The sequence below is a fragment of the Ptychodera flava genome, unplaced genomic scaffold, assembly GCF_041260155.1.
Source record: "Ptychodera flava strain L36383 unplaced genomic scaffold, AS_Pfla_20210202 Scaffold_58__1_contigs__length_828623_pilon, whole genome shotgun sequence".
In the NCBI taxonomy this organism is placed as follows: domain Eukaryota; kingdom Metazoa; phylum Hemichordata; class Enteropneusta; family Ptychoderidae; genus Ptychodera; species Ptychodera flava.
In genome coordinates this window covers 676,679-701,757 of record NW_027248380.1, presented here as the reverse complement: position 1 = coordinate 701,757, position 25,079 = coordinate 676,679, and the positions used below count along the sequence as shown (strand labels likewise).

The window sequence follows — 25,079 nt, the reverse complement described above, 5'->3', positions numbered from 1 at the left end:
ACAATTTTATTTCAAAATGTCACGTGACCTTATGACCTTTGACCTTGATTATACATATATATGCATAACTCAGTAACCACAAGTTCTATACCCTCCAATTCTGATAGGATATTAGACCTTAAGATGTCACACCTTGTACCTCATTATTATGCGCATATGTATTTCTTGGCTGGCCAATACAGCTATAGGTCTGATCTTTTTTCCCGATTTAGAACCATAACTTAGACATGCCTCATGTGTTTCAAATTGGGAACAACGACATAAACCTATGTGCCCATAGATCTCAACATATACACTCCAGTGATACTTCTTAATGACCACATTTCCCTGCCCCATCAAGACTAATACTCCCCTATTACAAGTTGGGACTATGTCATTGTCAATGACGTGTTAAAATTGTGTTTGTACTGTGTATCATCGCAGTTTCTGGTTTGATCCCGGACCCATGGAGAAATTGCTAACATTTAGCTCATTAATATACCCTATATGAGTATAATCTGCATTGTTATTGTTTAAGTTTTATATTCAGGTCCGGATTAGAATACATTTATCAACAATAACAATGATCATTTGACATTCACAGGCTGTGTTGGCAAGCAGAACTCAGGGCATTGGTCATGATGATCGGATTATAGTAAAATTCTGTAGTTGATACATTGAAACAGAGGTGTGAAAAATTAGTCAAAAGTTACAGCTAATGTCACTTTAAAAACTGTCTCATTCTTTATACTATTTACACATGGACGTAATATTTCTTTCACATTTATTCCATTTATTCTTATACTTCAGAATATTCAAAAACATTTGTTGCAGTAGCGTCTTGTCAGCAAGATTAACCATCAAGGGGAAGCAATGTGCCGAAAACATGAGTCAGACAGCAACCTATGTTGAAACAGGAAAATCTCTCGTTCAAGCTTATGACAAGACTTTTACACGGAGAGAACATGAAGAAAGTCATTTGGATGGTGAAGAAAGGACATTTGTTTGTGAAGAATGTGGAAAGAGTTTTACACAGAATGAAGCCATGAAATACCTCACACTGAATCATATTTGTGAACAGCCGTTTGTCTGCAAAGTATGCGGTGAAGGCTATCAAAGCAGTAACTCTCTAAAAATCCACACTGGGACACATACAGACGAAGAGCCAATTCATCTGCAAAGTATGTGGTAAGGGTTTTGCACAGACTGAAAATCTAAATGTCCACATGGGGACACATATAAATAAAAAGCCATTCATCTGCAAAGTGTGTGGGAAGGGATTTACAAGGAGTGGAAATCTAAAAGTTCACATCAGGATTCATACAAAGGAAAAACCATTCATCTGCAAAGTGTGTGGGAAGGGTTTTACACACAGTGGACATCTAAAAATTCACATCAGGACACATACAAATGAAAAGCCATTTATCTGCAAAGTGTGTGGGAATAGTTTTTCACAGACTGGAAATCTAAAATTACATATGAGGACACATACAAATGAAAAGCCATTTGTCTGCAAAATATGTGGTAAGAGTTTTGCACAGCATGGACAGCTAAAGGTTCACATCAGGACACATACAAAAGAAAAGCCGTTTGTCTGCAAAGTGTGTGGGAAGGGTTTTGCAAGGAGTGGAGATCTAAATGTTCACATGAGGACACATACAAATGAAAAACCATTTGTCTGCAAAGTGTGTGGGAAGGGTTTTGCAACAAGTGGAAAACTAAAAGTTCACATGAGGACACATACAAAGGAAAAGCCATTTATCTGCAAAATATGTTGTAAAAGTTTTGCACAGCATGGACACCTAAAAGTTCACATGAGGACACATACAAAGGAAAAGCCATTTGTCTGCAAACTGTGTGGGCAGGGTTTTGCATATTGTGGGTACATAAAAGTTCACATGAGGACACATACAAAGGAAAAGCCATTTGCCTGCAAAGTGTGTGGGAAGGATTTTACAGCGAGTGGAAAACTAAAACTTCACATGAGGACACATACAAAAGAAAAGCCATTTGTCTGCAAAGTGTGTGGGATAGGTTTTCACAGACTGGAAATCTAAAATTACATATGAGGACACATACAAATGAAAAGCCATTTGTCTGCAAAAATGTGGTAAGAGTTTTGCACAGCATGGACAGCCTAAAGGATCACATCAGGACACATACAAAGGAAAAGCCGTTTGTCTGCAAAGCGTGTGGGAAGGGTTTGTCAATGAGTGGAGATCTAAATGTTCACATGAGGACACATACAAATGAAAAACCATTTGTCTGCAAACTATGTGGGAGGGTTTTGCAACAAGTGGAAAACTAAAAGTTCACATGAGGACACATACAAAGGAAAAGCCATTTATCTGCAAAACATGTTGTAAAAGTTTGCACAGCTATGGATACCTAAAAGTTCACATGAGGACACATACAAAGGAAAAGCCATTTGTCTGCAAACTGTGTGGGAAGGGTTTTCATATTAGTGGGTACTAAAAGTTCACATGAGGACACATACAAAGGAAAAGCCATTTGTCTGCAAAGTGTGTGGGAAGGGTTTTCAACGAGTGGAAGACTAAAAGTTCACATGAGGACACATACAAATGAAAAGCCATTGTCTGCAAAGTATGTGGGAAGGGTTTTGCAAGGAGTGGAGGACTAAAAGTTCACATGAGGACACATACAAAGGAAAAGCCATTTGTCTGCAAAAAATGTGGTAAGAGTTTTGCACAGTGGAAACCTAAATGTTCACATGAGGACACATACAAAGGAAAAGCCATTTGTCTGCAAAGTGTGTGGGAAGGGTTTTTCAACGAGTGGAGGACTAAAAGTTCACTTGAGGACACATACAAATGGAAAACCATTTGTCTGCAAACTATGTGGTAAGAGTTTTGCACAGCGTGGACAGTTAAAAGTTCACATCAGACACATACAAAGAAAAGCCATTTATCTGCAAAGTTTGTGGTAAGAGTTTTGCACATTGTGGATACGTAAAAGATCCACATGAGGACACATACAAAGGAAAGCCATTTGTCTGCAAAGTGTGTGGGTAAGGGTTTTATAACTAGTGGAGATCTAAAAGTTCACATCAGGACACATAAAAGGAAAAACCATATGTCTGCAAAAGTGTGTGGGAAGGGGTTTTCAACGAATGGAGGACTAAAAGTTCACTTGAGGACACATACAAATGAAAAACCATTCTCCTGCAAACTATGTTGTAAGAGTTTTGCACAGCGTGGACAATTAAAAGTTCACATCAGGACACATACAAAGGAAAAGCCATTTGCCTGCAAAGTGTGTGGGAAGGGTTTTATAACTAGTGGAGATCTAAAAGTTCACATGATGACACATACAAAGGAAAAACCATATGTCTGCAAAGTGTGTGGGAAGGGTTTTATAACTAGTGGAGATCTAAAAGTTCACATGAGGACACATACAAAGGAAAAGCCATTTGCCTGCAAAGTGTGTGGGAAGGGTTTTATAACTAGTGGAGATCTAAAAGTTCACATGAGGACACATAAAAAGGAAAAACCATATGTCTGCAAAGTGTGTGGGAAGGGGTTTTCAACGAGTGGAGGACTAAAAGTTCACTTGAGGGCACATAAGAAGGAAAAGCAATTTGTCTGCAAAGTATGTGGTCAAAGTTTGCACAGTGTGGACATCTAAATGTTCGCACACACTAATACAACTAAACAGCCATTTGTCTGCAAAATGTGTGGAAAGGTTTTTGCAATGAGTGCTATCTAAAGATCCACACCAGGACTCATAGTAATGAAACTCCTTTTGTCTGCAAAGTATGTGGTAAGAGTTTTACACAGAGTAGAATTTTCAAAGATCACATCAGGACACATACAAGTTAAAAGCCATTTGACTACAATATGTTTAGGAAGGGTTTTACTGCGAGTCGAAACGTTTAAGTTAACAGCAGTTAGCATATAAATGATAATTCCTTTGTCTGCAAAGTTTATGGTAAAAGTTTTTCACATGGTTGAAGTCTGTCATATCACATGAGTACTCACAGAAAATGAACAATTTGTTCAAAATCTTGATGGTAAGAAGTAAAAAGTCATTTTCTGCAAAATCGTAGGTAAGAAATTGATAGAGTGGCTGTTGTAAGTGATACATTAGGATCAGGGGTACCTAAGAGGTGTAGCTTTTGAATTAGAATGACAGCCTTGACACCATGTAGGATAACTTTGATGGGGAAACGATAGCTGCTGGAATGGAATCCGTAAGCTTGGTCAACTAAAACGATAGCTTTGAACATATTTTGATGTCGAGGGCGTAAAACAAGATGGCTGGCAGCAAAAGCAGTGGTAACAGCGGTAAATATTTTACCGGTTTTCTACAAAATATTACCACGTTGTGTTGTGTAAGAGTCCATGTTCAGTGAGGTTCAGGTCCGATTGATTACACTTCTGTAAAGTTCCAGAGTTGGTAAAGGCTCATCAAGATTTCAAAGTCAGCTTCAGATAAGTTTTGGGAAGTCTTAACTCTGGAAAACAGACATTGCCTACATTAATAACGAATACGTCTTTACAATATCATATACATTCTAATCCATGTGCATGTATTAGAATAGGACGTAACGATAGCCCGTTGAGTGATTTCTCTGCAAGTTTTGTAAAATGGGGCAGAAACTTTACAGAAGTGTAATCGAACCTGAACCTCACTGAATGCGGCGTCTTACACAACACAACATGATGAATTTTTGTTGAAAACGGGTTAAATATTTACCCCCGGTACCACTGCTGTTGCTGTCAGCCATCTTGTTTTATGTTCAAAGCTATCGTTTTAGATGACCAAGCTTACGGATTCTATTCCATCAACTATCGTTTCCCTACCCTAGCTATACTGCACGGTGTCAAGGCTGTGATTTTCATTCAAAAGCTACACTTTCTTAGGTACCCCTGAAGATGCTCTTGCCCAATAAGAAGAGTACATATCTAGTAGCTCGACTGTAAGAATTGTGTAGCTTATATGATGGTCGGTGTAGCATGGCTTCCGTTATTTGTTCTTTTGTCTCTCATACTCTGTTAACTATGCTCTCCTTCATAGAAACTATAATTAATGGTAATTTGCGTATTGAATGAATTTATGTCCTACACACTATCTAAAGAATTACTCCCAAATTTAATGAAGCCACCCATACACTCGAACTGTTCCATATGCTAACCATGCTAAAAAAATCGGTGGGTGTGGTCGATATGCATTATGCATGCATGTAGGTAGGTAAGTAGGTATGCTTACAAGCTTGTCTATTTGTGTCTATGAATGTATGTTTTTATGTCCACAAAACCTCAGATAGCCCTGTGTGCACTACATCTGTATTTTGGTGTAAAATCTTGTGTTATGTGTTGAAATACTCCTACAGTTGAAATGAAAATTGGAAGTGTCAAAAAATATGTAAAGAGTTGAATAAATGTAAAAATGGTAAAATGTCTAGAACTTAGATACCACTGGTCAGATCGAAATGACCTTTCATTCGTAGTTTAGTTGATAGTTGATTTGTATTTTGTGTGGATTTTGTGACATGATCCGCTAAAGAATTTCTTTTCAGGTGTCTATTGATGTTCTCATTAATTCTTTTTACAATTCATGATAAATAGCAATTAGTATTGTAATGTTTATTATATCTGGCATTAAACATACTGTTAAATTAATTAATACCTCGTTGCAATTATTCAAACTTTGTCATGAAGGCTCCATTCAAGAGATTCAGTGAATTTATATTCATATTTACTTATAACATTAAGGTTTTTTACTGTTTCATTTTATTCACTGATGGTGATTATGCTTTTACGTCCTTAAACTATGTCTACATAACTTTTGTTACGAAATACCAATACGACATTGGAACATAAGCATTTAGCAGATGATGTACACACCTCCTAGGTTGGCGAAAATTCAGAAGTTAGGAAAGAATCATTGACTTTCCAGCTCAGTGAATTCAGTACATTTTCAACTGTATTCGAACTAACAACACATCGCACCCATTCACCTAGCTAGCGACGATATCACAGTCACATCCGTTCGGCCAAATCCCCTACCCTTAAAGAAAGGTACCAATGGTATAGTTACCAAACTAAGTTGTTACAATTATTCTGACTGCGGCCCCTCCACACACACAGTAGAGTTCATGAAGCACTTGCCCAAACATACTTGCTTATACAGATCGCAAACAAAACTCGATCAAAACGATGACTACATTTTAATACGAGGCACAGATTCCCTTGCTGCCTATGTGTAATGCACTGAGAAAATTTACCATCGGACATGAACTCTCAACTTGTAATACCTTTAAACTTAGTCAATCGTAAAAATCACTTGGTTTTCTTCTAACCTCTGAAAACGATGGTTAGATGAATGAGGTAAGATGCTGCAATGTTTACCTTAGCTCCGCTACATAAACGTAGCAGAATTCATAAGGCCGTCTAGTGTACTGAAAATTATGAAGTTTTGTAGGTTGGGCAGCATACCTTAGTGAAACCATAATATGGTCTTTTTGAACAACTGAAATGCATTTTGGGATGTGTAAAGGGAGAATTTATGCCAATAAGAATACAATGCCTGCCTTTACACGAAGAGGGTTGTGGGATAGTATATTATGCCAAGGAATATGGCAAGACCCGTGCATATGAATTTACGACTTAAGTCTTTACTCAATACGATTTAAGTCTTTACTCACATGTTTAGATGTACTTAGGTTGTTTGCATACAAATGAAATAACATTGTTTTTACCATATTAATATCTACCACTCATTATGCACATTCAGTGCCATCACGTGCACGTGGCACCAAGGCCTTCAACATGCAACTGCTGATGTCTGACCTCTATGTTGAAACAAGTGTCATTCATTACAGAGTGCATTGTCCTGTTCCAACAAAAAGCTGTGTATATACTGACTGTGCCGTATAACTCTATCCGGTTTATTTTTTGACCTTAATCAAGCACCTGTCTATTCAAGAATATACTCTCTACCCCTCACTCTATTGTATGACATTTGCTTTCGGAGACAACAGTCTCCTTCATCAGATGTACTTGCAGAATGGACAAAGAAGCAAAAGGGCACATTTGGCCTTTTGCTTCTTTGTCCATTCTACAAGTACATCTGGTGAAGGAGACTGTTGTCTCCGAAATCTAATGTCATACTAAAAAAGTTAATCTACAGTGTGCTACCCTCAACAATATTCACAAGATTTAGTCAAGATCAACACGGCTCTATTGAAACTCACTGTATTGTGTGAAATATAGTAATGTAATTACCTCTGAATTCTGGTCTATTCTTATCGTATATCACTATTGATTGCCAATGAACCCTTCAGTATTACAGACAACATCAAGTTCCGAAAGTTGATCGTCCATTAAGTTGTTGATGATGATGATGATCATTATTACCGTTCACCATCTTCCTTCGAGGAATGGTCATCGAGAGATACAGAAGATACAAAGCAGCTGCAGCGTGGAGGCTCTAAGTCTTCAAAGATAACACCGTTTATATCTTATACAAAGATGTTACATACAGCAGGTGTTGTCCCTTCTAGTCAGTGCTTGGGTTTTTAAAGACATTTCCTGTATGCTATATGTACAGTGGTTATTTATACATAATTGTCATCTCATAATTCGTGCTTCTACCTAGTAATGACATATTTATGTCCAATGTTTATTTCAATGGCGAAAATCGTAAACACCAGAACAATTGTTTACTTGTTTGATTTCTCACGGTCGGTATTACTATCGTTCATTATTCACAATTCTGAACCTGATCATTGACCTTTATGTAGAATTGACGTCATTGACGTGGTTTTGTCAAGTTGACTCTGTATATAATACAAACTGATCAAAATCTTATGATATACCTGTGAAGGGGTTTCATGCTTATTAGCGACACTTCATCATATCTGCAGGAATTTTAACTGATAATTTTTGGTTCTGACATAACAACTAAGGGAAGTTTACCCCGCGTTATTTTTTATATATGTGGTAGCTTTTGCCTTACTAGACAGGAAATATTGGTTTTACCATTTAGAACTCCCGCGCTCATTTGAAAAACGGGTATAAAAAAATATAACAGAGTTCCATGATGGGAAAAATAATGTCGTCACATACTATATAGTTGGGACCGTTTCTCCGCTAGTAAGGAATTTCAACTCGTCTACGCTCACCTCAGGCGGTGCATATTTGCAGAACATTGTTTCCACCTTGGGCTCGCGAGCTTCTGAATAAATAACGGTTACTCTACCATTGTTAGTATTTCTTGTGTTATTTACTGTCAAAAGCTGATTCTAACATAAACCATATACTCCAGTGACCCGATAGTACGGGTTCTCCGACTTGAATATGGATATCTTGGTAGTCGGAATCAATCTATGTTAGTTTGAACCATGTTATTATCCTAACAAGCAAGTAAGCACGCTTCAAGTGAATCAATGCAGACAGTAGCAGAGAAGACGACGACTATTCAGAAGTGAATGCAGCGTGACTTTTTATTGCATGCCTCGTATGTCGAACGTCGCGCCCTCCAAAGAATTCAACGGCAACTCGTCGATGACGTCGCGGGCCGCACAGTCATCATTTGACTAAAAGTGAATCGGAGCTATTTTCAACTTATCAACTTTTGGATATAAAAAAATTGAAATTTCGTATTTTGCATAGGGAATCCGATTTTAGGAAAAATTGGCATAAAAAAGATAACCCGCATAACAGTAGTTTAAATATATCTATTTTTACGGATTTTCGTCTCAGATGGAAATGAAGTATTTATTATCTTTTGCCAATAAACCTAAATATTTTGAGTGAAAGCTGTGTAAGTGAGGCATGTCATAAAATCATTATAGCCCAAACAAGGTACTATGTACTCTCGGGGCACTCCATCGAAAGGCTTCAGGAAGATGGGTTTGACCCGCTCAACGTTGCATTCCTCCAAGTCATACCCTGTATTATTCTTAGTTACGTAACGGGTTGCCATTGTCTCTGCCTGAGTCAAAAGATGAGCTGGCTCTAACCTCACAGTGCAAACAGTTTTCTCACCATATTTCGCAACCTATCGGAGATTTCTGTCTAAAAACGCTTCAGTACGGCTCTTTGGATATTATTTAAATTTTAAGGCCTGAAACGGGCAGCCGATTCTCTTTGCTTTAGCATAGCACACCAAACACACAGCGAAGCGACGGGTCTGGTCCGTAGTTCAACCTTGCTTTTGCTTTTTCGTGTCAAAGGTTCTCTGTAAAAAAGTGCCTTTCTTAATGACTAAAATATAGGCAGTTTTTTGTTCACGTGTTCACACACGTGAGCATATGTCGCAGCGATGTCTGTCTGTCTGTGTGTCTGTCTGTCTGTGTGTCTGTCTGTCGGTCTGTGTGCTCGATATCTAAAAAACGGCTCATCAGATCGGAATCAAATTTGATAAATAGATTCAGTTCGGAAATGGCAAGAACTAAAAAGTTTTTGGTGTGTGTGGCTTGCTTACTTTTTGCTCATTTTAATAATTAATGATTTAGAAAAAAACGGATATATATTGACAACGACTGCGCACAATTTGATGAGATTTGCTAAAAATGTTGATCACATCAAGATATATCAGCTGTGAAAAAATTCAGGGATAACATAGAAGATAATGTATAATTTGCATATTTAATGAACTTTCTAATTAGGGAAATATATCTGATTTTACTTGATCAAACTTGACAAAACTTGGCATCTAAGTTGAAGATACTATGATTTATGTCCAATGTCCAATGAAGTTTTATTCATGTAAAAGGCCACCGCCCATCAAACTGAAATATACAAGTTATATAAGAAAGAAAATGTGGACACGTGATGCTTAAATTCATCAAATGTACACACAACACTACTTCTGTTGACAATGACTTACAATGACTTCAAATAATTTTCTCTCACAAACATTGCCTTATATATAAAGATTGACAAATTAAATATAATGTTAGGATTCTCTGTTGAAAGTAAAGATACGACTTTTTCTCTAGTCAGATTGTTATATAAATAAAAATTCAGGTAGTTAATCCCTTCAAAGTGTTGTATAAAGTGGACAAAACGCAAGAAAGTGAATCTCATCTTCTTGGACTGAAACACTTTGCTTTTCACAAAAGAGGCAAATTCTGTTCTGAACATCAATGCCTATGATTTAACATTATTGAAAGTCATTCAGCATTTTGACTTCATCAAACTCTTAATTTACATATTTCATGAACTTTTAAATTAGGGTATTTATTTGAAATGACTTGACCAAAATTGATTAAACTTGCTATGTGTATTAAAGATACTATAATATAACATTGTTTAAAGTCATTGAGCATCATTACTTTAGCCAATTCCTTATTTGCATATTTAATAAACTTTCCTAATTAGATATATATATCTGAATTGACTTGACCAAAGTTAATGAAACTGCAATGCTATGTACATTGACGATACTATGATATAACATTATTGAAATTAGTAAGTTTTACATCAGCCAATTCCTTATTTACATATATAATGAACTTCACTAATTAGGGATATATATCTGAATTGACTCGACCGAAGTTGATGAATCTTGCTGCATATATTGAAGATACTATAAAACAACATTATTGAAAGTCATTCAACTTTTTTACTTCAGCCAATTCCTAATTTGCATATTTAGTGAACTTTCCTAATTAGGGATATTTATCTGTATTGACTAGACCAAATTTGACGAAACTTGCTATGTACATTAATTATAAAGATACTATGATACAACATTGAAAGTCATTAATCATTTTTACTTTAGCCAATTCCTAATTTGCAAATTTAATCAACTTTCGTAATTAAACATGAGGGGATTGGCCGGCACAAACCATGTATCTAAGCTAATCCCCTGAACGCGGAAAATTTCCGCGTTACCGAATTAATGGTTTATGACTCCCAAGAGAGTAAATAAACTACCGATCAAGTAGGATAAAAGATCAAAATTTTTGTGAAAATGACACCACCAGTGATATTTGTAGAGCAATCACCGATTGACAGTCAGTTCACACCTCGAGTAAGGTATTTTTTCAAATGGAAATGATTTCGAACCTACAGCGTTTGTGCCAGGGAATCTTGGCATGTAAGGATATTTATCTGTCTTGACTAGACCAATGTTGATGAATTGCTTTGTACATTGAAGATACTATGACACGACATTATTGAAAGTCATTTAACATTGTTACTTCAGCCAATTCGTAATTTGCACATTTAATGAACTTTCCTGATTTGGGATATATACTTGGATTTAGAATTAATCTCTGGTGAATATTGTTCGTTATGTTGATCATAACACTTTCAATGAAGTTTCAAACGCGGCAAAGGTTCAACTTTAAACATAACTGCAATATATATTGAGAAACACGTTAGCATTTTCAGTTCATATCTGATTGATATTAACGATTGGCATCCATTTCTGTACAGCAATTCAGGACATCTGGTTATGCATAGAAAGTTACGAGGCCAGCCAAAATTCGTGTCAAAATCGAACTCGCGCGAGTAGCACTCGAAAGACAGCGCCTGCCATGGCCGTGCAGCGCACGGAGGGAGCAGCTCTACGGCATCTACGAATGCAATGTGGATATATTATGGATATATTTGGATATATATTATAGAAATAACGGGCGACGCGCTGACCATTAACGTTTATTTGTGGGCAAGGGCGAGAGGAAAGCCAAATATTAACGGGCGAGGCTTGCCGAGCACGTTAATTTGGCCTTCCTTGAGCCCGCGCCCACAAATAAACTTTAATGGTCAGAGCGGAGCCTGTTATTTCCATTATATTATCAGCGAACCCAAGAAAACCGTCAAAATTTCCGAAAATTTCAGGAGCGAACGACAACTGGGCCCCAGAAACTGAGCAATACGCGACGCACTGCCACGCACGGTGTAAAAAATGGCAAATCCGGAAATGTTTTCAGAAAAAAGTATCTAAACTTGACCTACAAGTGCTCCATTTTATTTTGTGATTGATTATGATTTACGTTTGAGCTGTAAAGTTACGATACTTTGAGTTGTTAATCTTATTATTCATATTCACGGGCATGTAAACAAACCATTACTGTGTATTTGTGGTCAGTCACGTGGTTCAGCTCGACCAATAACAAATGCGACGGGTAGGGCATGATAATATAATCGGATATATGTGGATATATTTGTACCAGATCAGTCACCTCGAAGACTTATACATTTCTTTAGATGTTCATATGCAATATTTATCGTTCTTAGAAAAGGAATTTGTGACATGGTTAGGGAAAACGTGAAGTGAGTAGAGCGTCATAACTCTTGTGAATTGAATGTACATTTTGTTGCAGTGCGAATAAAATATTTCAAAGGTATGTACATTGCCTGCTCGTATATTCCGCTATTGACTTGCGTAAATCTAAATAGACTTGCTCAAACGACCTATACGAAAGTTTGACATTCTTAGGAGCATCTTATACTTTGTGTCCAAAACTTACACGGAACAGTATCATGACCTCTCTCAATGACTGTTTGAATATTATGTACAGTAATTCATTTGTAAACACCTTCTCTGTCGTGTATGTCATGTCAGTAATGCAGTTAGACTTCCGTGGCTTATTTATGGGCGTAAGCAATATTAATTGACACCCTCAATATTAAACTCGCCAACAACATGTTCATTTGATTGAAATAAAACATAATTGTGAAATTTCGAAAATAATTATAAATGACATTTCGGAATATATATATATATATTATATATATATATATATATATATATATATATATATATATATATATATATATATATATATATATAATATTGTATTGGATTTACCCTTCACGACCCTAACTAGCCGATATTCAAAAGATCGCCCTCTATCTTTCTTAAAGGACAGTCCACCCAAAATTTCAACAGCTGTATACAGGTGTATACTTATGTCATAAAAGCATATATCAATGCTTTTTGCACAGAAAGAGCGATTTGTTGGAGTTATACACGAAAATAAATATCAAAATCAGGCAATATGGAGCCTTTTCTAGCTTACTGTACGCGACCATATTGTCTACTTCCTCCGCAAAGCATGCCGGGAGAAATACCGAGGAAGTCCCCTCAGATATAAACATACACATGTAAGTATTACGGATGTACCAATAATCGTGAGCGAGATTTCGATCAGGCATTATGTATGATTCGAAACTCTAAGTAAAAAAGGCCTCTACAAATTGTTGCGGTAGAGGTGGCACTGACACAAGTTTCAGAACTATAGTAGGCTACTGCACAAGTTTTTGCGTATTCGAAGCCATTTCCAAGAGAAGGACTTCGTCAGCAGTTTGACGATCCATAATCAAATAGGGATTAGCAAAATACTTGAAGATGATGCTGTACCATAAAACTACACTGGAAATCAAATGCATCGATGAAAAGGAGGACATCAAGGGCGATTGAGAGAGACACTCTCCGTAACAGAACAGAAATTTATAATTCAGAATATTTATGATTTTTTGTGTCGCCGGAGAGTTTTAATGTGATCACCTTTCTTACAAAAAGTTTACTTATCATCCTTGTTATTCTGAAGACGTCGCATTTGTATTTAAACATAATAAAGTTCGCTTGATGAACTGAATCCAGAATATTTTATTTTTGCTTGGTCATGTTTAATTGCATCAACGCAACTAGCGTCCAAGCGTCACAACACCGGAAACGATCCATATGTTGAAATGCGTTATCTGGAACCAGGACATGGGTGTAAAAGAGTTTGGGAAAACTCAACAGAGGGAACTGGACCAGAACTTTCATCAATCTCGGGAAAATTACCGACATGACAAAATATATGAAGTATTTCCTTCTTTTTAAAAATATGTTGGCACCTTAAAGTGAAATTATTATCGGGCCTTTGTGTTGTACGTTGATTTTTTCCACGAGGCCACGGCAGCAAGTAGCGTCGAAAAAGTACTGAGAGATTTCGCCACGTTTAATAAACAAGTAGCAGTAAGTGAAGTTCGTTACCAGTGCGGAAGTACAAGGGATTTTTGCAGAAAAAACTAATCCCAATGGCATGTATTTCAATACTTGGCCCAAAATGAACTGGTTATAAATGAACCAACGTTTTATATGAGCACACTTCTCGACGGTCGGACAACCACGCTATGTTGGATGGAAGTGAAAACGAGGCGCTCTGTTGGAAGATGTCCAGGAATTTCCATAGGTAGAAATCAGAGCGCATTATCGTAATTCCAATTCGCCACTCAACCGCAGCAGCACATAACGTCATTGAGCTAAAGCCAGGAAACTTTCAGTTCCAGAGTGGGAAAATGGAACCAGAAATTCGATATGTGTGATCAAAAATTGTTAGCGTTTCTCTCCTCAGTCAGTCCATTCAGATTGATTAGGGAGCCTCCAGTAATTACAGGTGGTGGGTGGGCCGGGGGAATTTCGCGCACACCTGTACCTTAAAACGTGACACTCCCCCTTTCGTCCTGTCTAAAATGTGACCCTCCCCCTTGTCCGACATTCTAGAACTTGACCCCCCCCCCAAACCACTGCGGTATTCTCCCAGGATTAACTGAAACAGTATCAGCTAATTTACATAACATTGGTTCAATTGTTATGTTAGGGACAAGTTACAGAGGGGAAGTCTGGTGTTTTTGAGGAACAGTCGCAATTAATCACGCAAGAACTTTGAAGAGTATATGGTATTTCATACACTTTAGGGGAGCGTCACCATAGTTTGCACAACTATTAGAAGGCAAGATGTGGCTGATTTAGTGCTTCATCCAAAATGTCAAATCACAATACATGGAGTCTATCAGGCAAATTATTGACAATTTTCCCCCTACAAAACATGCTTTATCAGTATAGTAAATATGTTTGATAATGTATTTAAATGTAGTTTTCTTGAATTGAATTAATGTTCTTGATTAGACTAGAGTGGTTACAAGTCTATGGTTGTGTAAGAAATTTGATTTTGGAATTTCACCGAAATGTTGATTCACTATGCATGGCGGTCTATGATGAAACCATGAATATTTTGTTTTCCAATACAAAACTAGGTAAACCTGTGCATGAATGTGCACTTGATTATTTATATTAATGGTTTTGATTAAAACTAGAGTGGTTATAAGTCCATTGTTGTGCAAGAAATTTGATTTTGGAATTTCACCGAAATGTTGATTCACTATGCATGGTGGTCTATGATGAAACTATGAATAATTTTTTTTCCAATACAAAACTAGGTAAATTTGTGCATGTATGTGTGCTTGATTATTTATATAATTTTTTTTTATTAAACTAGAGTGGTTATAAGTCCATGGTTGTGCAAGAAATGTGATTTTGGAATTTCCCTAAAATGTTGATTTACTGTACATGGTAGTCTATGAGAGAACTATGCACAATTTTTTCCAATATAAAACTGACAATATTTTGCATTTATGTACATTTGGTAATGGATATACACTTTTCCGTACGTTGCATATGTTTTTGATATCTTGTCCTTTATCAGTTTTAACTGTTCAAGGTGTTTAATGAAGGATACCACTGCATCTTCTTTGCCTGTGAAACTTGTGGATAATGTGTTCGTGTTTTGTTGGTGATTTCCTATTCAGGAAATATCACACAGACAATCAAAGTTTTGGCCATAAAATCAGCTTCTGTCAAAAGTGACCCTCCCCTCAAGATAGGTTTATAAAAAGTGACCCTCCCCCTTGAACTGTTTTCTAAAAAGTGACCCTCCCCAATTCCCCCGGCCCACCCCCTGTAATTACTGAAGGCTCCCTTATATCCCAGGAATGCTTTCTCTCCACTTTGCTATCATACGTGACTTTTTAATTTTGCCATATTTTCTCTCCCGATCCGTCGATCGGTACTATTTCATTCTTTTTTTTATGTAATTTCTCCCCACAACCGGTCGCATGGTCGTGAATGTAAAGTGTTGAATTTTTGCCGACATTTTTCTCCGAGACCGCTTGTAAAGTCGTGGCTTTCAGCTTTATGACTTTTTTCATGATTTTTTCTCCAACACCGGTCGCGAAGTCGTGATTTTCAGTTTTAGACTTTTTTTCAGTAGTTTTTCTCCATGACCGTTCACCAGGTCACGGCGTTCAGCTTTTTTACTTTTTTCTGTATTTTCTTTTCACGACCGGTCGCCCTGTAGTAGCTGTAAAGTGTTGAATTTTTCCCAACATTTTTCTCCACGACAGGTCGTGAGATCGTGGCTTTCAGCTGTTCCCCCTTTTTCTGTATTTTCTTTGGCACGACCTGTTGACAGGTCGTCATGGCTGTAAAAAGATGAATTTTTCCCGACATTTTTTCCACAATAGATCGTGAGGTAGTGGCTTTCAGCCTTTTTACTTTGTTCTGTATTTTCTTTCCACGACCGGTCAACATCTCGTAGCTGTAAAGTTTTGTATTTTCCGCCTTGACCGGTCTGAGGTCGTGACTTTCCCGTTTGTGACTTTTAAAATTTTGTATTTTCTGTCCGCGGCCGGTCGCCAGGACGTGGCTGTAAAGTGTTGAATTTTCCCGACATTTTTCTCAACGACTGGTCGTGAGGTCATTGCTTTCAGATTATGACTTTTATCAGTAATTTTTTCCCAAAGACTGCACCAAGTTGACAGCAGACAAACTGCGACTCAAATCCGAGTCCGCCGTCACTCTATTCCTACCTCCATGGCGGTTTCTAATTACTGGTAGCTCACGACCAGTTCAGTTTGAGTTGTGAGTTAAAGGAAAGTTTCAGGTGTATGTTTTATGACTCACGTTGAAAGGATGAATTAAAATTTCATTTTAATAGTGCCTTGAGAACATTACAGTGTGTTTGAAGTTTACTTCAGTGCCCCGGCGAACATGAAAATGTGCTATTGTATGTTAGATGAGGAACACTCCATTTAGAGTCGGACAGATGAGCCGTTTCCGGTCGTCCGCTGTGTCTCTCCTCCTCCCCCATGGGGAACGGTGCTTGAAATTATCTCGTCATTCGTTCACTTCTTTTCTATTTGTAATAAATTTATATTAACTGAAAAACTAGCACTTTGGATTGGCATTTTTCAATAAAAGTTCTTTGTTATAAAAAAAATTCTCAATATCTTTAAACGAGCGTTGCAATGGCCATGGAGCTAGCTCCATGCAGTGGCTAAACAGGCGGAGCAATTTCGTCATCCAATTATCTTCGGGCGTTTGAAATCCAACATAGTTTGTTGTAAAGTGATAATAGCTAGCTAGCTTGCAATGCTGATCGAAATGTTTTGCCCGAAAATACACCAATTTGGGGTAAGTTAGAGTTCGTTTCGTCCGTCACCATGCGATATCGAAGATGTGTTCAGGGGTTGCAATATCTGCAAATACTCCACTAACGCCACACAATTTCAAAGTCACGTAACAAACGCTATTTACACCATCAAACAACATTACTTGCAAATCCAAAAACCTGGTTTATCTAATCACATGCAACAGATGCAAAAAACAGTACGTAGGAGAAACTAAAACAGAATTTCGCCTAAGGTTCAATAACCATCTATCAACAATAAGACCCAAAACAAACACTCCCATCGCGATTCATTTCAACGAAAATCAACACACCATTCACGACGTTTTAAATAATAGTGATTATCAAAATAAATAAACACGATGACACGCTACGCAAGAAAATAGAGTCCATCTAGATTTCAAAACTGGGCACATTGTCAGCAAACGAACTCAACATTCTAAGCCAATTGTGCTCGACAAATAATTTAAACAACAATTGCTCACAGCGCCCTCGGACAGGCACTATAAATAACCATTACCGCCGATTTTGAAATGCCATTTTCCATCTGAGCCACACATAAACGGTAAGAATTGTCATACTCTATATCTTTTGTAACCTTCTACTTTACTCTGCCTATAAAGTACGTTCAGCATCTAATGAAGATCAACACTAGCCTTACATGTTCTGTTTTTGTCTGTAATTTCCTTTTGTAGTCATCTTCAACCTGATGCAGTCCTACTTTTAGAATGAAATATTCGAACGAAAAAGAATAAACATAAATATACAACCAGATCAGTAGACGTGTGCAAATGTATTCATCCGATATATATATATATATATATATATATATATATATATATATATATATATATATATATATATATATATATATATATATATAATATATATATTATATTATATATATATATATATTCATGTATACATACATACATACATACATACATACATACATACATACATACATACATACATACATACATACATACATACATACATACATACATACATACATACATACGTGAATGCAAGGAAGAGGTGGACCCTCATTTTGACACCCTTGTAAACCCCCCTTTGTGGAACCACCCTTTCCAAGCTAGGTACGAACAAACCTTTACCAGAAACATTATTCAGACATGGTACTTATTAATTCTATCACAAAGGATACCTTCAAATGTTAGTCATTCTATAGTTCGTAATTTCTAATGAGACTGTGGGACCAAATACGTTTGAACCTAATCTTTGTGGACCATGTGTGTAAAAACATGTATTTTGTTTACTGTATTGGTGCCAGATACGGAATATACTATATGGTCAGCATATACTGGGTAAAACTCATTATATATATTTTTTTCAGAAGCTCTAATTATGTATTCAGAGAAGTGGACAAAATTACATTGTGCTGTGAGGATCTATATATTCATCAGTTAGTATACTTGAACGTTGAAGTTTATTTATTTATTTATTTATTTATTTATTTATTCGTCACATTTCTTGTAAAGTTCCATTGTCTTTACTACATACTTGTTGATGTAATTCTTTATCCTATGGAACAAAAAAAATATAAATCTTGATTTACAAAAAATACATAATAGAACAGGAAAAAAAAGGTAACAATCGTAACCATATTTTACATGCTCGTAGAGCAGAGATGTGACGGGGAGCTAGAAATCGCTTATGTGAAGCTAATGTAAATCTGGCTCCCAAAAGAACAATAACATAGTCTGAAATACAAATGAAAAAGTAAAGTGGGCAAAACTTACACGAGGAAATCACGATTTATTGATAATGAAAGATTTTAGGGCATGCTTGAATTGTTTACGATGTGAAATATTCCTAATGGAAAGTGGAAGCCTATTCCAGATTTTAGCACCGTGATAACTGAAAGAAAATAGACCAAGGCGAAGTTTACATTTTGGTAATCAGAAAGGACGAGTTAGAAACTGATCTAGTGGTATATTTGTGAGTAGGCAAGGAAAAATAGTCATTGACGCTATGGGGTAGATTACTTGACTAAAGGTCATGAATGAAAATCCCAATCTGATATTCAAACTGCTTGTAAATGTTAAAAATATATAATTCCTTAAAGATCTGTTCACTGGGAGTAGTGGGTGACTTAAAGGTAATAATTCTAACTATCTTTTTCATAAGTTTGTGGATAGGGAGTAAAGCGGAATGGTATGTGCTTCCCCATATCTCCAAACAGTATGAAATATGAGGAAGAATAAAAACATTATAGAGCATAATAAGGATGTGTTTTGGAACTAAGTGTCTGAGTTTTGCTAATAAACCAATTTTTGGACTTATATTTGTACAGACTTTATTAATGTGATGTTTCCAGGACAAGTGGCTATCAATCTCTACTCCAAAATGTGAAACATGCTCAACCTTACTAATCTCATTTGAATCGATACTAATCTGTCCGTTTCTAACGTAAGAACTATGATAAGTAGAGAAAATAACATAATTTGTTTTGTCCTGGTTGATGGTCAAACTGTTATCTGAGCACCAGTTCACAATGTTGTTAAATTCAACGTTGGTATCGTTAATATCAAGCGTGTTACTTGTGAAGGAGTGGAAAAAATTAGAGTCATCAGCGAAGAGGTTGGAAGTGAAGTACGACGTACAATCTGGGAGATCTTTAATGTTAATAAGAAAAAGAATGGGCCCTAGAATTGATCCCTGAGGAACACCGTAGCCAATGGGACTAAGAGTTGAAACATAATTGCATGCACTCACATATTGTTTTCTATTAGTCAAGTAGCTCTTGAACCAATCACAAGCTGTTCCTCGAATGCCGTACAGATGGAGTTTGTCAATAAGAATCTTGTGATCAATAGTGTCAAAAGCTTTCTTTAGGTCTAAGTAAATTCCAAGCACAATGTTGCCGTCATCAAGATTGCGTAACATATCATTAACAACATGCATGGATAAGAGCCAGTTTGGAACTGTGGTTTTTCCTAAAACCATATTGATGGGGATGTATGTAGTATTGTAGTATGACAAACATTGATTTCAATCAAACATTGATTTCAATCAATCACAAAAATTTATATAGCACCATATCCCCCAATATTTTTCACATTCCCAAACTTTAAAACATTAGCGTATTTTTCTGTCATTCTTGACGAACATTTAAAAAGACTTGAAAATTCCACCAAAGGCTTACGTTTGTCTATATTTGACCACTATGCACAAAAGTTTTGAATAATATGTATGTACAAAATGTTTCTTATTGGTACTAGCTACACGAAATCATGTTATATAAAGATATAAAGTACTAAAACCAAATACAATGCTGTAACAATTACCAGTGGGTACTCCCACAGGAAGGTGAACGGATATGTATACTACCCAGTTGGGTCATTTCCCCCCCCCCCCCGGAGGAAATTCCCTAACATTTCCTTGTGTGGTGTATCTTAACTCTCATAAATATGTTTGGTGCACCCTCAATATGTATATGCACTCCTAAAAAGATATAACTAGTGAGTCCATGTGTATCTTAAGTCAGAAAAGATGTCCATGGTGAAACCCTGTGTATGTAAACTTAAACTCTCAGAAATGTGTTTAGTGCACCCTTATGTATATGCACTCCTAAACATATCTAAATTGTGAACCATCATGTAAGTTAAGTTAGAAAACACGTTCATAGTGAATCCCAGTGTACGTAACTTAAACTCTCAGAAATGTGTTTGATGCACCCTAGACTCTCCACAGTCGCTGTGCCTTGTTTGAGTGTACCGTGCCGGTGCGCTTTGCTGGCATTCGAAGGCTGAGAAAACGCGCCGCTAGACACAGCGACTGTCAAGGATAGGAATATTTATAAGTCAAAAAATACATCCTTATTCCTCCCCTATTCAGGCACGATGAAGCAATAAATGAACTGGACTCTTTGCTAAGATTGTTTGAAAGTGACATCAGCCGTAATACAGTCTGTGATTCAGTGATTGTAAAATGTATAACTGATTGGCCGATGCATTGAGTGCTATAAAGTTCCCAGATCAGGCAGAAATCTTGTCAGACGCTTGCAAGATCGTCCAGACCCTGTGGTTCGCATCGCGTCTCTGGAGGACGCGCGCATGTTCCAGCTGATAGACAAGGGAGAATGCGAATCGCAGGGTCTCTGCCAGACTAGACATGCACCCTTACATGTCTGTATATGCACCCCAAAAAATCTAAATTGTGAACCATTGTGTATGTTAAGTCAGTAAACATGTCCATAATGAATCCCTGTGTATGTAAACTTTAACTCTCAGAAATGTGTTTGGTGCACCCTTACATGTATGTATATGCACTCCTAGAAGAGATCTAAATAGTGAGTCCATATGTATGTAAACTCTCAGAAATGTGTTTGGTGCACCCTTATGTATATGCACTCCTAAAAAAATGTCAATAGTGAGTCCATGTGTATATTAACTCTCAGAAATATGTTTGGTGCACCCTTATGTATATGCACTCCTAAAAAGATATCAATAGTGAGTCCATGTGTATGTTAACTCTCAGAAATGTAGTGTTTGGTGCTCCCTTATGTATATGCACTTACAAAAATTAAGATACATATGGTGACCCCTTGTGTATGCAACACTTAGGGAGATGTGAATTCTGAATTACCCATTTGTAAATATAACCTGTACAGATGTGAATTGTAAACCATTACTTAGTTACAAAGTGATGCAACTGGTGAATTCTATAAACTAGAAGTTTATGATACATGAAAATTTACTGTTTAAACATTTGTACTTGAATGATTTTATATTGTGGTGTCAGACTTGTTATATCAATCTGTCTCCCTCCCTCCCTTTCTCTTTCTCGAACTACATAATTAATAGTCGTGCCAGCGGCTTACTGACTACCCATCAGAAGATTCATACTATACTATGAAAAAAAATGAAGTGTCCCCTCATGAGTGCTGCCATGTTTTTTCGAGCTCTATACAGAAATAGATACAAAACATGTAAACTACTTTTTGCTTACTCGCCATTAATGAAATAAATTACTGCCATCAGCTAGCAAGTTGTACTTTTAACCATGTCATAGATACAAAACATTGTTAGCATTACCTCTAAAAAATAAAAAGAGAGAGAAATTTATGCCTATGAATGAGGACATGGGATTGAATCTTCGATGCAGACGACGGAGTCAACAATTGTGCGATGAGCCAACTATTTTTGTTTGATTTTGGCATGAGAAGGAAACCTCGGCCCGGGAAAGGATAGGCAACATTCTGCCTGAGGAAAAATTCAAATGGTGAAAGCTTCCTTCCGTGAAATTATGATTTGGATAGAATGAAAAAAACTAACATCGCCAGAATTTTATCGGACTGTCAGTTAGCTAAGCTTATGTTTGTTACCATGTAACGGTCTGAAATTCAAGCTCGCAATTCAGTCATTGTTCATAAAATAATTCAAATGAACAAATTTTCGACAGTTTCATTAGATTATTCCAACGTTGCTATTTGTCTTACATCGAATTAAAGCAGCAGTGAATTTGAATGATGAAATGAATTTATGTACACGTGTCCTGCATAGCAGGTTTTGGGATTCGTCGCGCCAGCGGAAACACCAAGACGACTGATTCGATTGTATGTCATTGTATACAGTCTGTACAGATTACGTTTCTACAAATTTATAGCATACTATCATTGACCCCGTAAGTGATATTAAACTGTGCATCTTCAGATAGAAAGAAATTTCTAATCATAACGTCTGGCGTGACAACAAGGGCTTAGCCCTATATAATATTATATAAATTATACAACACACACACACGTGCACTTCTGAATCAATGAATACTACCACTCACAACTGTCTTTCATGATATAATAAAATACAAGTACATTAACAGACTGTGTAAGATCACATGATAGTGTTTTATTCTTTGTAACTCTAATAAACTGTTCAATGTTACAACACAAATGCGGCTAGCCGGTGTTATAAATGAAACCTCCTTGAATGACTTTCAGTCATCACAGTCATGTACAGCACTCTACAGAGTTTGTTGTCTTGTCTTCTCTCAGTTCCCATTTCATGTTCTCAAATTTGATACTGGTTTTTACTGATCAGAAATTATTAAATCCTATTACTTTACAGGATAGTATGAATCCTGGGTTTGATTTCAATACTGGATACAACTGCTGACAATTTTGAGGTTCATTCTGCAAGGGCTAGAGAGTATATTCCAAAGCAAAGTCATCATGAAACACCAGAAATTTCCTGTTATTACTAAACAATAATGAAAGGGACAAAGTTGCTGTCTTTGGCCTGTTTTTTCACATCAAGAATACAGGGAATACTTGCCTAAAAGTACATAGTATGTAAAATGATGTCAATGCAAGACCTCAAAAGCGATGAAAAGTGTCAGAAATTATACCCCTTTGCTGTATGAAATGAGATTTTATATGTGACCTCTGAACTAAATGAGTGACTATTTTACAACTTTCTTTCCGTGACAAATAAACAATGTCACAGCAGTGTATACAAAAGTGGTTATCTTCACTTACATGAATGGAAAGCCTAATCAAGATCACATCATAAACCAATATGAGATCTACATATAATGTTACAGTGTCATAAAGTCATGCATATTGATAGATCATGGAGGAATGAACTTGATTTTCTGGTATGTACCAGAAATTGTTTAACAGAATGTTTTAGCATGTCTGTCTATAAGCAGGGTAGGAATTGTGCACACTTCTCCAGTATTTGAGCATGTTTCAAGCAGACAAACGACAGAAACAACTTTTCATGTTGAACAAAATTCATGAAAAATCTCTCAAAAAAACGACTTTGTCCCTTTAACAAACATGAATGTTGTAATGAAAAGTGTTTCTCACTTTCAAACTCATTGCAGATTTTTCACAAATCAATATGCATTATTAAATAAAATTTTGACAACTTGAAAACACAAGTCATTGTCAATGACATAGTCCCCACTCCTAATTTTGATATCAGTTACAACAGAAATCAACATACATATGTATGACATAGATCAATGCCCCTGTATCAACTTTGAAAGAAATAAGTTGAGACATGTTTGAGTTATGGCTTAAAACAAAAAAAATCATAAAAAAATTAGCCACCAGACGGCCATGTATGATCATATCGCAACAGAAATCAACATGCCTATGTATGACATAGATCTATGCCCTTGTACCCAATTTGAAGGAAATCGGTAGAAAAATGTATGAGTAATGGCTTGAAACACGAAAAAAAATGGCCGTCAGGCTGCAATATTGGATCGTATCACAACAAAAATTGATATGCATATGTATGACATAAATCTATGCCCGTGTACCCAATTTGAAAGAAACCAGTAGAGAAATGTCTGAGTTGTGGCTTAAAACACAAAAAAATAAAAAAATATGGCTGCCTGGCAGCCATCTTGGATCGTATCACAACAAAATTCAAGATGCATATGCATGATATAGATCTATGCCCTTGTACTCAATTGGAAAGAAATCGGTTGAGACATGCTTAAAACACTAAAAAATCGTAACAAAATGGCCGCCTGGCGGCAGTCTTTGATCATATCACGTCAAAAATTGATATGCACATGTATAACAAAGATCTATGCCCTTGTACCCAATTTGAAAGAAACCTGTTGAGACATGTTTGAGTTGTGGCTGAAAACATGGAAAAATTGTAACAAAATGGCCACTAGGTGGCCATATTGGATCGTATCACAACAAAATTCAACATGCATATGTATGACATAGATCTATGCCCTTGTACTCAATTGGAAAGAAATCGGTTGAGACGTGCCTGAGTTATGGCTTAAAACACTAAAAAATCGTAACAAAATGGCCGCCTGGCAGCAGTCTTTGATCATATCCATCAAAAATTGATACGCACATGTATGACAAAGATCTATGCCCTTGTACCCAATT

General features: G+C 36.6%; 1 protein-coding gene across 1 annotated transcript; it reads left to right on the top strand.

Annotated features, from left to right (window-relative positions):
* The first annotated feature begins 1,198 nt into the window (after positions 1-1,198).
* LOC139128538 (zinc finger protein 426-like) lies at positions 1,199-2,036 on the top strand. The gene has a single exon (XM_070694302.1). The coding sequence runs from the start codon at positions 1,206-1,208 to the stop codon at positions 2,034-2,036; it is 831 nt and encodes a 276-aa protein (XP_070550403.1). The 5' UTR covers positions 1,199-1,205.
* Positions 2,037-25,079: the final 23,043 nt, after the last annotated feature.